The following is a 17986-nucleotide window of genomic DNA, read 5'->3' on the forward strand; positions in this document are numbered from 1 at the left end:
CAAAGTGAACAATTTTTGGTGGTGGTATTTCATGCTGAAAGTGAATTGACAGAAGAGCAGTGTTGCATTGCACAAACAAAGTGTGTATTAAATAGCAATTTCTGTTGATCATGGCTGCATGTTAAGAAGTTTCTGCTTACCAGGCCTTTCCACACACACATGCTTGAAGTGGTGGGAGATGAATGGTTAAAGCAGTGGAGTTGGTGTCATCCTGGAGGAAATAGGCCTGGTTAGGAGGCTGTGGTGCATGCCTTGGAGAAATATGTAGAAAAATGTCTGGGGATGTTTAATTAAAACATCAGTGCAGACTACTACTAGTTTTGTGTGCTATTAATCTCAGTAAATCTGTCAGGAGTTCCAAGAGAAGTATGTTGTCCTTATTAAACATTAAAATGAAGAGACATATTTATCTAGAGCATGTTAATTTGAGTTTCAGAGATTGTGTGGAAGCTTCAGAATTTGTAAATTAGAAAAGTTTATTTTTTTAATGGTCTTTGGTAGAGAAAATGAAGTATGGAATCCAAGACATCTTTTTGTATTGCTAATGTGCAATTTGCTGTGGAGAACTACTGCTAGTAGCAAGATGCAAAATGCTTTGAGTACTGTTTTAGTATAAATTCTTAGAGTAGTTTCAGATCATGGAGAGTTACCAAAGTATAATTATAGAGGTGTGTAAAGGGAGAAATACACACAACAAAATACAACATTGACAGAGATTTCTCATTAATCCCCTCCCCAGGGGGTAGGGGGTAATGAAGAAATGACTGAAAGGTCATAAAATAATTGGGGATTTCTTATCAGTCCCTGTCTTATTTTTAAAATCCTAGGACAACATCCGTGCTCTCAGGATAATGGTGGCTGCTCCCACATTTGCATTGTGAAGGGGGACGGCTCCACGCGCTGCTCTTGCCCCGTGCACCTGGTGCTGCTGCAGGATGAGCTGTCCTGCGGAGGTGAGTCCTTCCCAAGTTCTGTGCCACTGAGCTCTTAGCTTTGGCCTTGGGGAGGGTCTCCATCTGCAGGGATGGCTTCTGAGCCAGAGGAATGTGACAGTGCACCAGGTGCTGTTACACACCTGTACAGACTCACCTCTTTCCCTCCACCCTCCAGCTAAATTTGCAGGTATTGAGAAGGAGTAAGTGAAGAAGAAAAAAAATCCCTAACTGTTGAAAAAGGATTTCTGTTCACCCTTTCTACTTAAGACTCACACTTCAGACTCAACTTATTATTTCAACTTCATTCTTTAATTGTATGATTTTTATTACTTTTTGCTGTCACTCCCCTTTTCAGGCAGTGGTAGATTCTCACATTCTGGCACATTGCACAGCCTGTGCTGTTTTGTTCTTCTCTGTTGTCCTCCCCAAGCTCACCCTGTGTGTGTCTTTCTGAACTGCAGTCCCAGGAGGGCAAGTGGCCTCCTTCCATGTAGATATGGCCACTGTAGCCCACGCCCTGGTGTCTCCAGAGGTGGGGCTGGAATGGGGGAGAGGACAGGCACTTTGGTGCCACTGGACTGAATGGATTTATTATGCAATCATCTCGCCATCGAGGCGACGTGTGGTCTCACAATGGAACAAGAGCTAACATAATCCAGATATTTTCTCAGAGCAAGTTTAATACCAGGCCAAAAAGCCGCAGGAGGAAAGGGGGATTAAAAAAAGGGAAAAGACCCACACTTACTTACTGCCTGAGATTAACAGTTAATGTAGTAAATGTTAAATAACAGCTAACAGATGTGTTGAGGTAGAGGAACTTGACTAGATGGAGCAGTTTTTTGTTTTAAAATAATTTTGACTGAATAGAGCTGTGAAGGGCACATAACTAGACACTGAGTCATAGTGCATCCATCTGCAGCAAATTACATCCTTTTAACATCTTCTATACAATGACTGTCAAACATGAAAAAGAGAGTAAGCCACTGGCTGTGTATACAGTGGTGTTGCAGGAAAGGGGGAGTTGAAGAGTGCGATGACTTTGACTTGAAGTCTTACTAACAGAAAGGTGTGACAGTCTGAAGTGGGAAGGGAGGAAAATAAATGTGTTTTGAGTGTGCATGTTTCTCTGTTCCCCTTGTTCTTCGTCTGTCAAGCCTTCGTTGATGTGAGCCTGCATCAGTCACACTGGCCTCAAGGTCTGCAAAAGTGGCTGTGAACGCAGTGGCTGTGGAAGTGACCTTATGATGTGGCACGTTGCTCATCAGCTGCTTTGACATAGGAAAGCAGCTGCGCTCTTGTCCTTACCTGTCCTGATCTGCTGTTTGTTCACCTGGATGTTTAACTTCTATTTGTTTGCTTGATTTTCAAAGAACCACCAACATGCTCCCCTCAGCAGTTCACCTGTTTCACAGGTGAGATTGACTGCATCCCGGTGGCCTGGCGCTGCGATGGCTTCACTGAGTGTGAGGACCACAGTGACGAGAAGAACTGCCCAGTGTGCTCTGAGAGCCAGTTCCAGTGTGAGAGTGGGCAGTGCATAGACAGTGCCCTGCGCTGCAACGGGGAGGCCAATTGCCAGGACAACTCGGACGAGAAGAACTGCGAAGGTACGGGGGATACTGCCAAGTGGGATGGAGATGTACCTGCCACAGGGACACTGGGAGGAGTTCCTCTGTTACTGCTGAGTAGGATTTGAAAAGATCCAAAGTTCTGCTAGTTTTTAAACTGGTCTGTTAAACAGAAGTTATTTCATAACTCCGTACTTTCGTTTCTCTATCTGTGAAGTGGAAATTAAGAGTGATCTCCATCAGAGTGGCTTAAATGCTGTTTGTGAAAAGTACTATCAAAATGGCATGATTTTAAGCTTTAAACACCTAGCATCTGGGAGCGAACTACAAAGTGGAGCAAATCCTTGTCATAGCTTTTTGTGTACCTTGTACTGAGTAAAGGTTTTGGGATTGTTTATTTTACAATACCTGAACAAAATGAGCTTTTCTGAATAAGCAGGAGTGAGAGACAGAGGAGATTTCTGAAGATCTCCTCTGTAGAGCACAGCGAAAGGAAGAGTATTTAAGCCATCTTTAGAGAGGGAAGTGCTGTTGCCAGCACAATGAGAATTAAGTTCATTTTGGAAAGGACAGGTTTTGCTGGTGAAATCTGAACTGCTCCACCACTACAAAACATGAAATCTGAGTAAACTCATTCTATCCCAATTGCAGATGTAGTGAAGAGTTGTAGGGACAACTTGTAAGCTTGAAAGGATGCTTCTTCTTTATATCCTTTCAGTGCATTTTCCTTCTTTGAGGAGACTGTTGAAACGACTTTAAATCAAGGCTAAATTCCTTTCCAAAAGATGTGCTCCAGCTCAAACAAAAACAGAGCTGAAATTCCTGTGTGCTGAAAGGTGATTATTAGCCAGCTGAGATGCTGACATCTGAAAATGTGTTGTGCAAGTTAACTTCCCAGTTGTCATTCAGCAACTGGAGATGTCGGACTAGGGGCTGTTTATCACCTTCAAAGTGGTCCTGTTGCTGAGAGTGTTCAAGTTCATTACAAATCAGAAAAGCCTTTAGTTTGACTTCTTAATTCAGCTGAAGACAAAAAAGGATTTCTGGATTTATGAGAAACAGGAGGCAGGAATATGTGGAAACAGCAGCAGCCAACACCTTGCCTGCAGCACCTTTTATTTTTTCAGTGTACTAGCAAAGCTTCAGTTTTATATTTTGTCCTTTGTTTCAGTTTAAAAACATAATGTCAAGTCAATATATTGTCTCATGATTGAGGACTTTTCTGGTTTACAGGAAGAGCACAAGGACATCAAGAAGGACATCTATCTTTCTTAAACAATTTTATTATCATGTTTTGGCAGATTTATTTTTCATAACTTAATTCTTCTCTCTTATATTACAGTAAATGCTTGGGTTTGGAGATTCTCACGGTAATATTGCAATAACCATGTCCTGGGATAAGTGCCTGTCTTCTGAATGGCCTCTGGGTTATTTTAGATGAGGGTCACCTTATCTTGTAGTGTTCTTACTGTAAGCAGGCAGTAAAGCCCAGGTACCAGTGTGCACTGTCCTCAACAGAACACTGAGTCACTTGCTCTGCAGGGTTCACGTGACTGACTGACAGTGTTCCACTGACTACTTCCAGAAATGAAGCTTGCAGCACTCCAAGCTCTCCCAAGATACTCCTGATTGTATGCTTTGGTGTCTTTATTTCTTAATGATTTCCAAGAGAAGTTTCTGGTGCTGACTGTTGGCGTGGGGGTTCTTTGCAGTGCTGTGTTTAACGGATCAGTTCCGCTGTGCCAGTGGGCAGTGCATCGGGAAAAGCAAGAAGTGTGATCACAACCTGGACTGCAGTGACAGCTCTGATGAGCAAGGATGTTGTAAGTGTACTGCCTGAGACTGGAGACTCGGTTGCAGCATACAAAATTTGCTTCTCACCTTTCCTGCGAGTTTGATTTTATTCCACCAAGCAGACTGAATTAGTTGTCCCCAGAATTAATGCTTCATAACTGCTGTCATGCAACTAATGCATAATGTGGTGGAATAGGAATAACAAAAATAATTTGTATTCTGAAAAAGTAGTTTCTGAGGCAGAGAATGCCTCTTATGTTTCTTTTTACTTTTTTTTTAATTTTAAAAGAAGCAAAAGGGTTTTTTTACTGTAATGTTTATATGCTGAGGTGGAGCAATGTTAAAAAATATCTTTTAGCATGAGGTGTTCATATATAACTTCTCTGCTGCATGGTTTTCTCATCCAGAGAATTAATAGCAGGTGCTTTTAGAATCAGAGGAGCACTCTGTTTATAGAGTAAACCTTCTAAAATGTCTTTGTTTTATCTTGAAAGGATGTAATTCTGAGCTTGATTTCTGATTTGTAACATGTGATATCCCCTACCTTGAAATCTCCAGGGCTCTACAAGAAAGCCACTGCCTGTAAAATTCCAACTCAAAAGTTCACTTTCACTGTTGGTGCTTGAAAAGAAATTGTAAATAGAGACATCTTGTCTTGTGTTAGAGATCCATATACCACAGCTGGCACACAGATAATTTGAAAATGCAAAGCCAGAGTTGGACCCTTGATCTTAGGAAGGAGTATTAAGAGATGTTCTGTCATGCTACCAAGTCACTAGTGACATTATCACAGGCTTGTGTAGTTCCCTTTATTAGACTTCGTATGTTCTCCATTTTTTTTAACAGAGGATGGAAAATTGGCCCACCCAGAATAAGATGGCAGTTGTCACCATCCCTCTTTCACTATGATCAGAAGTCTGTTTACTTATCTCTGTAGACTGTGACAAGCTGGTTCAAGTGTGGGTTTGGTGTTCAGGGAGAAGAAAATGTGTTGAGGAAAAAATTTTCAGTAATGCTTAAGATGTAAAACACTGACTAGAACAGAAAATACTTTAAAGTCTGCCTTTCTTGTCAAATTCATGAGCACAGGCAGGGGGTTGTCAGTTACTCCCAGAAATGTCTTTGCTTAGAATTGGTCTTGTAGGGAAAGCCACTCATTTTGACTGCTGAATAATTGTTTTGGGTACAGATTCCTCGTAAGGTGGCACTTCTCAGGCTGATGCTCAACTGTTATCTGTAACCATAAGTCTGGGTCAGATGTGGAGTAGTTTAGGTAGTTTCATGAACAGCAGCAAATCCCAAATTCATCACTGCTGAACAGTCAAGGTGGTACACCATAAGTGATTGCTAGACTGCTAAGAAAAGGGAGTGCTAGTCTGTTACCCTGATAGCTGAGGTGAGACATGAAAAGCAGTTGTTGCCATCTTCAGTGACAAGAAAAGAATAAGAGGAGTCCCCTGTACAGTGTCATCTGGAGATATGGCTATGGGTCTTGTTCAAGTTCAAAGGAAAGCTCTGCTTGTCAGCCTGAAGCAAGAGCAGGGCCATCACTCCCCCTGCACATGCATGTACTTACTGCTCATTTCCTGTTATTTGTGATTGGAAAAACCTCATGGCATGTTTGGAGGTCATCTTGGAAGCTGCAGGTAGCCCTTATGGACACTCAGAGTCTTTGAACAGACCTGTCCTAGGGCCTGTTTGTTTCTCCCATATATTAATTTGAAAGTTGTTGTCTGCCTGCAGAAGGGGAGGAAAGTGGAAAGATGCAAGAAAAACTGATGTTGGTCTTTACTTACATGGTCTGATTTTCCTTTTCCCTTTTAGACACAACGGAGGAACCTGCACCACAGCCCAACAACACCATAGGCTCCATCATTGGTGTGATCCTCACAGTCTTTGTGGTGGGAGCAATGTACTTCATCTGCCAGAGGGTGCTGTGCCCACGCATGAAGGGTGATGGGGAAACCATGACCAATGATTACGTGGTGCAAGGGCCAGCCTTGGTGCCTCTGGGCTACGTGCCTCACCCAAGCTCTCTGTCAGGGTCTCTGCCTGGTGAGTAAAGGGGGTGATCTTTGTCCCTGGCACCCCACAGCTGCACTTGAGGATGCTGTGCATCTGTGTACAGGAAATGTCTGCTCCAGATGCACTTCTTGGAAGCTGTGGGAAGCCAGGACTGCCAAGGCTTGTTGCCATCCTTCTTCACAATAATGAACTGCTATTGTACCTTTGCTGTTCACAGGGGTTTAGGTACTTAGCAAAATCTAAGCTTCAATAAATGCACGCATTGTGCATTTTCTTCTTTTGCAGCTAAGGAATCCCCTTTCTGGGCTATTGTAGCACCAGCAAAGTTTCACAACAGTACAGGGTAAAGTTACACAGAGTTATATTCATGGGACTTCAAACATGATGTAATTATTCTTGGTAGGTTTGCAGTCTAAGTTTGTATGCTTGTGAGACTTCTTGCCAAGTCTGTCATGATCAGCAATAACTTTGGTCTCAGCTTATTTCATTTAACGATGAATTTTCCAATACCAGTCCAAGCACATGATACTACTGCTGTTCAAAAAGTAAAACTTAACCACAACATTGCACTTCATCAATATGCATTGCTTCTGTATATATTGATTAAACATGTACTGTAACTTATGGCTTTTAGATCCAGCAGGCTCCTTTCACAGCATAAGTTGGTTTTAATACCAAGATAATTAATTTTGGGTTTCCAAGTTCTGCTTATACTGCTGTTGTCCTCCGGATTATTTTTTTAAGCTTCTTTTTGTCTGTGAATTGAGGAAGAACTGAACAGTGACATACATCTCTGTTCTTCAGGTATGTCTCGAGGTAAATCTGTCATCAGCTCCCTCAGCATTATGGGAGGGAGCAGTGGCCCACCCTATGACAGGGCCCATGTTACAGGAGCCTCCTCCAGCAGTTCTTCGAGCACCAAAGGCACTTACTTTCCTCCAGTAAGTCATTCTGTTATTCATAAACCTTTAATAACTTCCAGGGAAGTGACAGTGTCTTTCTAAAGGTCAATCAATTGACAGATTAATGTTTTGATATAGAATTCTAGTCTAATAAACTTGTTTGGATATGGAATAAGTGATTTTGAAAGGGAAGAGGATTGTCTTTTTCCAAAATGGTCTAGAAATTTTCACTTAATTAAAAAAAATGTTGTGAGAGAAGTGCCAGGAAGAAAGACATTAGATTGAATGTCAGGAGAGATGAAAAAATCCCTGTAGAAGTTGAGCAGCTCTGGCAGAGAGATCTCCTTTCATTATACTCTGCCATGTGCCTCTGAAGGTAAAACTAAGGTTGATTCTGTACAGACCTTTCAAGGAATTAAAATGAAGCTTTGTGTCATGTGTCTTACAAGTGACGGGTAAAGAAGTAAACAAGTGTTTTGCAGTTCCATAACATCCCTCCATCACAAATGTGCAGTGTGCTGCACTAATGCTGTGTAACACTTGGTACCAGCCCCAGGGGCTCCCTGTCTCTTCACTTCTGGCATCTGTGGTGGTTGGTTTGGGTATTTTTATGGAGCTCACCAAGCCACTGCCGAGTGTTAAAGAGTCCCATGCTTGGTCAGTGAAGGCTGGAATCTTCAACTGTCGGCTCTCAGTTCTGAGAATCAACTGATCAGGTTTCAAATCTGCTTTAAATTAACCCAAATACATGGAGTAAGAACATGCCTGCATAGGGAAGGAATGCTTGCCTTGGCCAGCATGCTGCAAGTACCATAATCAGAGCAATACTGCAGCTTGCAGGAGCAGAGCTCTGCCAGTCTGCCTTGGGCAGTGGTGTCCCTAGTGACAATCTAGAATTGAACAGCTTGCTGCAACTTTACTTCTCAGCACTGGCTGTGTCAAAATAGCCAAAGCAGTCTGTGTTTTTTGAGAAGAGCTTAGTAGTAGCCAATAGGAATGGCAACAAATGGCATTTCCAGGGTCTGCTTAAGAGCTGGGGAATAAACAGGAAAAAAATCCTGTTTGCTGGGAGGGCTATGTATGCAGTTCTTTACTTAAGGTTCCTATTAGACAGTACTAAAAACTATAAACTGGTGTTTTCTCAAGTTCCCTTTGTATCTTTCCTTTTTAAAAGTGCCTTTTTTCCTTTCTTACTCCTTAGATTTTGAACCCACCACCATCACCAGCTACTGAACGTTCACACTATACCATGGAATTTGGTTATTCTTCAAACAGCCCATCCACTCATAGATCCTACAGGTAATTACTGTTACAATAGCTTCTGTCAGGATCAAAGCAGTTAGTGTAGAAAATGCAGAATAAAGGCAGCCTCTGCTCTGGAAGAATTACAATCAAAGGCCCTAATTCTGCAAGCACTAAACTGGTGCTTAAATGGCTCCTCTCACAGCATAATTTGGTTTTAATACCAAGATGGGCTCACGTGTACCATGTCACTGCTGCCTGTGTGGAAGTGCAGCACTGTTTGAGGCAAATCATGCACTAAGTGAGCAGTGATCCATCCCTGGGGGTTATATTCCTTAGGGAGAATGACAGCACTCATCACAAAACTAACTACATGCCAAAAGAAATGCAGTGCCATGAGTATTTTGGAGACAAAAAAAACTTACCCTGGAGTGAACCCTGCCTTTTTTAGGCTTCTGCCATAAATAATTTGTCACGTAATTATCAGAAATTATATGCAAATACCCTGTGGAGGAAAAGTTGGCAATATAAAGGCTAATAAATCAGAAGTAACATTGTTGTTGTCTAGATAAAGCACAGAATTTCTAGTTTGACACATTAAGGGTTAATATCTGGAAAAGATTGCCAACCTTTTGCTTTGTTTTCTCTTGACTAGTATTTATCAGCATGCATTTTATCTGTTTGAATGTATTTTTCTTACCTTCCCTGTAAGAATGCTGGAGTTATGATTTTATAGCAAGTTACCAAAAATAGAGCCACAGACCCCTGCTACCCAAGGGTGTAAAGGTTCCTCTCCCAAATCACCAGTAGATGTGGTCAGTGAGAAGAGAGTGCTGTATTTGTGTGAAAGATGTGCCTCCCTAACACAGAGCCTTTGGGGGCTTTGGGTAATGAGGTCTCTGGGGCTGAACAGACATCTCCTCTCCATTAGCAGAAAATATGGCCTCTGTTGTGCAGAAGGTCAGACCAGATGTTTATAATGATTCCTTGCAGCCATATGAAAAATCTTTTAAAATTACAAGCAATTTTCTAATGAAAGAAACCAAATTCAGGCACCAGCATGGGTCATATGCTGGTTAGCTGATGTGACTTTCAGTATTATAAATTATATTAGGGATGTAGCATAGGGTTTGATATTTTCCAAATGCTCTCCCACCCAAAAATAAACACTGCTCTTGCTGCTTCTGATCTTACTTCTTTCCTAATATTCTGACCTGACTATAGAGGAGCTGCATCCCTCCTGTTCCCAGCCACTGACTGTGATGCTGGAAGTTGTAGTTACCATGCACTTCCCTTTCTAATTTGTTTCCTTGAAACTATCTTGGGCTCATTTTAAAAGGTATTTTGTGGTAGCAGCCCTTGAGAATTTCATCCCAGTTACTTCTCTAAAGAATGCTTCTCCTGAGTGTGCCAGGTAATTTTCAGTCCTTCTGTCCGGCCTTGGAAGTCAGTATCCAGAAACTGCCTAATGGAAACAGAATCATAATTGCAACACAGCTGTTACAGAGGCACATGCACACCCGCGCCCTCCCTGTCTCAGCAGCAACTTTTTCTGCCTCAATTAAGCCCTTAGGGAGCCTGTTGTGGGCTGTGACAGGAGCGGTGGCTGAGGACATTCTGTGGCACAGCACCAGCTCTTACAGGTGCTCCTTGCACCTCTGAGCAGGCAGTGTCAGGGTCGCTGGAAGCATCTGGGAAGCACTGAGCAAACCTGGGCTCTCCAGGGATCTTGGCATCAGGGAATGCTTCGTGTGGCAGGGAACTTCAGCCCATCAGTTCCACTCTCTGCCACGGGCAGGGACATCTTCCACTAGCCCAGGTTACTGCATGCCCTGTCCAGGAACTCTTCCAGGGACGGGGAACTACCAAACACTATGGATCAAATTAACCCAAAGGGGATGAACGCGGCCCACTGTCCAATTCCATCCGTTCGGGGCACAAAATTCATTTTCCGCCGGTAAAGCCCAGCGCTGTAGCCCTTCCGCAGGGAAGTTTGGCGAGGTTGCCATTATTGCAGAGTTTGCTTTGTGTTCCCACCTTCCCTTTGAGGGGGAGGAAGAGTGACCCTTTCTCCCCGCGCAGCTACCGGCCCTACAGCTACCGGCACTTCGCGCCGCCCACCACGCCGTGCAGCACGGACGTGTGCGACAGCGACTACGCGCCCAGCCGCCGGCTGCCCGCGGCCGCCGCCAAGGGCTACACCAGCGACCTCAACTACGACTCGGAGCCGGTGCCGCCGCCGCCCACGCCGCGCAGCCAGTACCTGTCGGCCGAGGAGAACTGCGAGAGCTGCCCGCCGTCGCCCTTCACGGAGCGCAGCTACTCGCACCACCTGTACCCGCCGCCGCCGTCGCCCTGCACCGACTCGTCGTGAGGGGCAGCCCCGCGCCCGCTGTAAATACCCGCGTTGTTCTGAGGTTCTGAGGGCAGGGGGGACTGTACAGCTCGGTGCGGGGCGGAGGGGCGCTGGAGATGTTTGTACAGAAGAATTCAAAAAAAAAAAAGAAAAAAAAAAAGGATATTTATATATTTTTCTTAAACAGCAGCTGCTGCTTGTGCCATAAGGAGAAGAGAATTTTTTTTGTATAAAAGAAGCCAGGCGTTTGTACAAAAAGTTTTTATTTTTGCAAGCGGAACACAAAAACATGCCTTAATCCAGTGAAGTGGCTGAGCGCGTAAGGAAATGGAAGGACTGGGATGTGTTTCTTGTCCGTGGGTTTTGTCAATACCAAAAATGTTTAAAGTAATTAATAATAAAGAAGTCCGTCTCAGAGCAGCATACCATAGATACTTGGAAGTAGCCAAATAACCTCTATGTTAACTGCAGAGGGCCAGCAACTGAAGTTAAACTTGAAAATGCAGTCAGGACAGATATTAACCTTACACAAAGGGCTTTGTTTTCTACAGGAATACAGCAGTCGTAGCAGTGAATCCAGAAAAACAATTGCACACTTTTTTAAATGAATGCACCTCTGTTTTTCCTTAATGCATTTAACAAATGAGAGCGTTTAAAGCTTTCTCCCTGCTTCTGGAATTTCAGTTATTTTTGTTGGGTGTATCTTAAAATTTGGTTTTTAACCCCAGTTAGGTTTTCTTGTCTTTTCTCCATCCTTTCTTCCTGCCCATGTCACTTACATCCATGATATTTCTATTTAAAGTACTGCTAGAACTGGGCTGCTGTAAATGCCGGGTTTTCTCCTAATTAGCCTTGTCATGCAGTGATTATCATGCTATACATTACCCTCCTCATATTGCCAGCGTGGTAGGACTCTGTTTTGTACCAGGTCAGTACGATTCTCACATCATTGACAAGGGTAATATGCATATACCTGAATGATTTTTAGTCCCTTAAAAAAGAAAATCTTATTTTGACCTAGTGCCCACAAAATGTCAAATATTTTTATACCACATATAATATAGACAGCATATTTATAATCTATAAATTTAACCATGGATTGTTAGTTTTACTGTAAATGAATAATATATCCTTGCAGTACTTTCAGTGTATATTGATATCACAGTATACAAATCATATATATAAATATATATATATATTATTTTTTCCTAGTAAGGAAGCATTTAACTTTCAGTGGAACAACTGTCCATAAGAAAAATTGATGTTTTGATCATTGGAAGGGGTTCCCCTGCTGTATTAACTGCTCACGTTTTCTCTGTGTTAGGTAAAGCCAGTTTTTCTCAGTATGATTTTGACATACCTCCTCTTTTGCGTGGTGTGAGTTTAATACTTAAGTATTAACCGCTGTGAATGTCAAATTTTAAGATATTCTTAACCAAACCATTTTATATTCACATCTCTATTTTTGTATATTGTCATATTTCGCCCCTTCTCCCATCAGCCTCACCATGGTGATTTTGACAGGGAGATTATTAATCGAGTGAAAACATTATTTGTGTAGTTTAAGGGGCAGCCTAGGATATTGTTAACTCTTCTTGGTCTCCAGTGCAGTGCTTTGAATTTGTATGTCTGCAGCAGAGCACACAGTATGCCTGGTCTGAGGTGGCATTGTGCATTTGCACCTTCTTTTGACATCTCCTCCACTGAAGGTGCTCAGTGCCTTCACAGACTGGCCCTCTGAGTCTTCTCTCTCAAAACAAAGGTCCTGGGAGCTCCTGCCTCCTCACCTTTGGGTATGGAATGGGGATAGCAACTTTCCAGAGGCGCCTTTTGGGTTTTACTGTTCTCTTGTTGCTTCCTTCCCAGCCAGTTTCAACTAAAAGAGAAGCTGTCTGAAAAGATGGCATGGGTTTGCAATTGATGCTGTTGACAAAATTAGTGACAAATTATTCTTGCTAGCTGCCACTCATCTGGAGTGCTGGATCCTCATTTGGTTTCAGCTCCAAGGAAAACTGTCATTGGGATTCCATCTGTAATAAAGGGTTTTTCCTGCTAGTCCAGAATACCTGAGGAATCTTTAAACAGCCCTGGTGATCTCCAGGCTATTGCTGTTGGTCTCTGAAGATGGCATACTGAGGGGGTTTTTGCCCAGCTGCATTCTAGGTTTCTAGGAATTGTGGTAGCTGTTCTTCTGGCTCTTCCTTGCTGGTGGAGAAGCTTCCTTGTGTTGTCCAGCAGGATGGATGTTGAGGAGGGTGTTGTGAACTATAAGGGAACTGAAAACCATATATATGAAGGGGGGAGGGCGGGTGTGTCAGGGTGGGGGTGAGGCTGGCACACCGACGAGAATTAGAATTTCTCTGTTGTTTACATTTTTTCATGTGCAGCATTCCGTGTGGGGTTCACATGTGGAAACTTGCACTAATGAACTCAGAAGAATATTGTATTGTTGTATCTCAGTCCAAGTGCTTGTACTGCAATGGCAATGGTCTCTTCTTGCAAAATGCTTTTTTCTCAGTGTGCCAATTTCTTTTTGAAAAACTCCAGGATGGTTGAGCTTAAGGAGTGGTATCCTCTTTCTGGTGCAGCTGGACTGTCTCACTGAGGCATCCCCTTGGAGGGAGCTTCCTGCAGGCAATCTGTGTGTTAATTATAAGCAAGGATTTCTTTGGAAGAAGGACATTCTCTGCATATGGCTTGTGCTGCCTCCTGTGCTGGTTTACATCCACATAACCCAGCTGAAGTCAGTGGGGTTGCCATAAAATTCCATGTAGGATTTGATCAGGTCTTTCTGATACAGATGTTTCGATTTGTGCATCAAATATTTTGGGTGCCTCTGGGAGGTTCATGAGAATGGAAGTGGACGGGCTGGGGTTTTCCACTGAAAATATCCAGCATAGAGAGCAGGCTGTTCCTCGTCTGGGCAGGAAGCTGTCATATGAGTTTGTAAATACATGTATTTTCTCAGTAAATCTGGAGTAAATTTTTGAAAGAGCTGCTGATCTGTGAAACTTCTCTTGGGCAGATCTCCAAATTATTGATGCAACCAGTACCCACACCTGATACATTCCCAGTGGAAAAATGCTGAGACTGAACATTTTCTCTTTGTTGACCTTAGGAATTGAGCCAGTTGTGATTCATATTCTCTCTCTCTCTTAGTGAGGATCATCTTTTCTCCTGCTTCTCCAGTTGACTGAGGTGTTAGGATCATAGATAACACAGACATGCCTATTCAGGAGATTGCTGAAGTGGATTTGCTGCATTAGCATGGAAGGGCTGTCACTGATGGCAGTGGAAATTGTTCCTTGTCCTTCCAGTTAAACATAAAGGTCTTTATCCTACAGCATCAGGTACAGTAGAGCATTACACAGGGACCCTTGTGTACCTTTTCCTCTCTGTAGATACTGGGCAGTTCTGGCTGCCTGCCTGGTGATGGGAATAGCTGGCATGCCCAGTCTGTTGTACCTAAAAAACAGAACAAGACATTACAGCATAATTTGTTGAAAACTTTGCTTGTTTAAATGGCAGCATTAGTGAGCCCAGAGTCTACCTTTTGAAGTTGTACCTGGCATGTCATGGTGCATGCAGTTCATGGCTTCCTAAGGGGCACTCTTCATTTCCCCACTGCTTTTGGATACCAAGATATTTGTTAGGAAATAATTTCAATGTGATAAATGGAACATGCACATGGCATCTGCATTTGAAATAAAGAATGGTCTCCATGAATATAAATTCATAAATAATAAAATTTCATGTGCACATACATTAAATGAAATATTTACAGTAATGCAGAATACATAAGTGAGCCATTTGATATCAAAGGATTCACTTTGCTGTTGAAAACTTGAGTTGAAACTTTCTGCACTGTAAATTCTGGATTTCTGCCCCAGCATTTCCCTTCCCACGTGCAAGTACAAGTGCCTGTGCAGGTACCCAAATCTTTGATGATGGGCACTTACCCAAAGCTGATAATTTTCTCTTGTGCATAGATTCAGCCTCCCTGACTCCCAGAGTGCTGATGCTGAGTGTTGTCCTGCTGTGTCTCACCCACCCTGGGCTCCTTTTGGCCAGGTTGTGCAACAGACAGCAGAGCACCTGAATCCTTAATGCTCTGTCAGGCCAGGCAGGAGAGGGAGCACATTTCTTACACTGTTCCCCTACTTTTGGAGTCCATTTTGCAGATGAGTAAAGCTCCTCTGTGTTTTGTAGGGACATGAAAAGCAGTCTGCTGCAGCCCTAGCCTAATTATGAAGAAAATTGCACCCAAACTGCTTGACATGGCAGGTGCTGCAGTCAGCTGCAAGTGAAGGTGCATGTGGAAAATCCCTGTCATTCCTATTTATTACTCTAATGGGCCTTGATGCAAGCTCTGCATTGCTTCTCTGTTTATTCTCTAGAGATGGCTTCATTGGTAAGTCCTAAACACAGTTTAAGCTCTAAAGTAGTTAAACCTGTGCTAAGATGAAGAAAAGGCCACTGTCTTGAATATAATTTCCATTCCTGATTGCTTGGCAAATCTCAGATTAATTAATTAGGACCATTCTGGGGGGAACTGCTTGAGCTACAGAACTCCCTGGTCACAGATGCTGTTGGATCAGATGACTTCTTCAAAATAACTATTAAGAAGAATTCAATAACTTTCTTTTCCTGACCTTTTTGCCTTGATCATGTTTGTCACACAGTTTTTAAACATTGCTATTCAGAAATTGCTTTCATAGCAATGAGATTTTTTAATTGCATTTTGGTGTTGGTGTGGCTTGAAAATTAACCTTTAACTTAATGGCAGGTGACATATAAACGTTGCCAGTAAGTTAGGAATGAACTAATAGTTTGAAAAGGGTTACAAAACAGTCAGTTTCTTTTCTAAAAGAAATCAAATACAGTAATGACCCAAAATTTTCTTTCTTTTCCATCTTTTAAAAGAGAAGGAATTTATAGGGACTGGTGACTCACACCAGAACTGTGCAGGTAAGTGAAGTGTTGGTGTTTGATTCAGGATTGTCCTAGCAGAGGGCAGGGTGGTTGTTACAAACTGTTGGAGAAGCAGTGTTCCCCTCTCTGAATGAACCAGGAGCAGCTCTGAAATCCTGATTAAAATTGCTGCAGCCTTAAGACATGCAGGGGAGAGTCAGTGGAAAAGGGCAGTATTTTTTTGTAAAGAGGATACCACCAGGCTTAAGCTGAACTAGCCTTGTTTGCAAGTGAAGGATCTGGTGCTGCTTTCAGATTTTAACTCTTTGTTTTGTTTTTGGTTTGTTTTGTTTGTTCTTTTTTTGTAAGCTTTAATCACTGTTTGTCATTGTCTTAAAGCCAGCTGGTGTCTCTTGTTCATCAACTTCAGTACGATGGTGCTTTGCAAGGATGTATTTATATTATAATGGCCAACATTTGGTCAGCCCTATTCACTCATTCACTAACTTTTTTTTTTTTTTTTTTTTTTTTTTTTTTTTTTTTTTTTTGTAAAATAAAGTGCTTTACTTGTACGGTGTATATAAACCTTGTACAAAAATCCTTTCCAATTATTACTATAAACTGAGTTGTAACAAATGAAATGTTGATTTTTATAATAAAACTAAGAGTGAAAAAGGAGAAGTATGTTGCATTTTATTTCAGCATCTGGAGGACAGGTAATTAAAGGTACAATGTGTGTCTTTGCTTTCCATAAAAGTCAGAATGGGCTGAGTTTTCTAATGCTGTAGAAAGCTCTGCAGACACATGGATTTGCAGTGCAACTGAAGATATTTTAAAGCTTAAAGTCTCAATTATTGATCCCTGAGATTGGTTTACAGGATAATACCAATCAGATTATTTTACCAAATTAATCTTTATCAGGTGCCAGGTGACCGTTTTGGACACTGCTGATTCTTGAAATCTCTATGGAAATGTTCACCAAGAGAGAAACCTTTAACTTCAAAATGTGAAAGAAATTCCCCCAACCGCTCGTCCTGTTGCTGTAACAAATAATTGGAGAAGAACCAGTTCTGAATTTATAAACTCAGCACAGGAATTCCCCACTCCACTCGCATCCACTGGTTTTGGGAAAAAATACGTGGTTTTGTATTAGTTTGTATCTGGCTGTACTGAGACTTTTGCAGCTCCAGTTTTTCTGCACGGAGGCCTGGCCAAGTCACATCCCCCTTCCCTGTCAGTAACTCAGGGTCTGCCTTCATCAATCTCACAGAGCCTTGTAAAAACACCTCCCGTCCACTCTCAGCCAGGGTGCTGTGCTTACTTTGTTTCAAGGTGTTACACTGATTTTGCCTTGGAAAGCAAGCCTTTCGTTTGGAGCTGCAGGGTGCTGTGTTTTTCTCTAAAAAGAACAGCCCTTTTTTTTTTTTTCTTCATTTAAATGGTGGTGGCTACATTTAGTGTCTGTGCAGTTGTAATATGTCGTGTAATAACAGTGAGGGGCCAGCTGCCAGTGCTTGGGGCCAGCCAGAGGGGAGCAGGCAAGCTGGAAGAGGAGATGGCATCGGGAATTACCTGAGACACCTCAGCAAGCCCTTCCTTCTCCCAAAATTCCCCTGGGAGCTGCACCTGTGTACAGCCTCTTTCCTGCCTTGCACCTCCCCTGCCTCTCTAATGAACACCAGACTTGGCCTCTGAGGGCATTCCATGAGCTTTTGTGGCTCCTTCCTTAGCACAGAGCCATTGTCCTCACTGTGGAATCGCACTCCTGGGAATGCTGCTGGCACTGACTCTGCTTCCGGTGCAGCAGGGGAGTCCTGACACTGATCCAGGTTTTAGATAAACACATCCTGTGCTGAAAAGTCAAGGAAGAAATCACCAGAACATGACACCTACTGTGGACAGGAGGAGAGTTTGGAAATTAATTTTTTATTTAAATGGCTCATGAGGCAATAGCTGCTTTAAAAATATAAATGCATTGGTGCGTTTTTCCTAACTTTGTGGGTTTTGGGAATGCTCTGTTTGATGCAGACAGAGTGATTCCTCCGTAAATGCCACTGTATTCTTTCCATCCTGCAAATGTTTTAAGAAACCCTGTGGCTGCAGTATTGCTGTGCAGATGGCCTAATGTGGGCTGATGTTCTGAAGCACAGGGATTCATTATTTGATGCAAGAAAAGCCAATTTCAGATGCTTCTAATAAAAAACTGTTCCTCCAGCAGCACTAATAAAGAAGGCTGATGTCCTTGAAAAAGTT

At 42.5% G+C, this 17986-nt stretch overlaps 1 protein-coding gene across 2 annotated transcripts in view; it reads left to right on the forward strand.

Moving 5' to 3' along the window:
- LRP6 (LDL receptor related protein 6) overlaps positions 1-16271 on the forward strand; it is a 118123-nt gene extending 101852 nt beyond the window's left edge. Inside the window, exons 17-23 of one of the 2 annotated variants that reach the window (XM_064421103.1) lie at positions 828-953; positions 2306-2542; positions 4216-4326; positions 6122-6352; positions 7127-7263; positions 8426-8523; positions 10549-16271. In XM_064421103.1, the coding sequence (XP_064277173.1) occupies positions 828-953; positions 2306-2542; positions 4216-4326; positions 6122-6352; positions 7127-7263; positions 8426-8523; positions 10549-10840 (1232 nt within the window). In that variant the 3' untranslated portion in view covers positions 10841-16271. The remainder of the gene's footprint in view (positions 1-827; positions 954-2305; positions 2543-4215; positions 4327-6121; positions 6353-7126; positions 7264-8425; positions 8524-10548) is intronic. The other variant, XM_064421104.1, reaches the window with a different exon arrangement.
- The last annotated feature ends 1715 nt before the right edge of the window (positions 16272-17986 follow it).

This window comes from Passer domesticus, chromosome 5, assembly GCF_036417665.1.
Source record: "Passer domesticus isolate bPasDom1 chromosome 5, bPasDom1.hap1, whole genome shotgun sequence".
Classification (NCBI taxonomy): Eukaryota; Metazoa; Chordata; class Aves; order Passeriformes; family Passeridae; genus Passer; species Passer domesticus.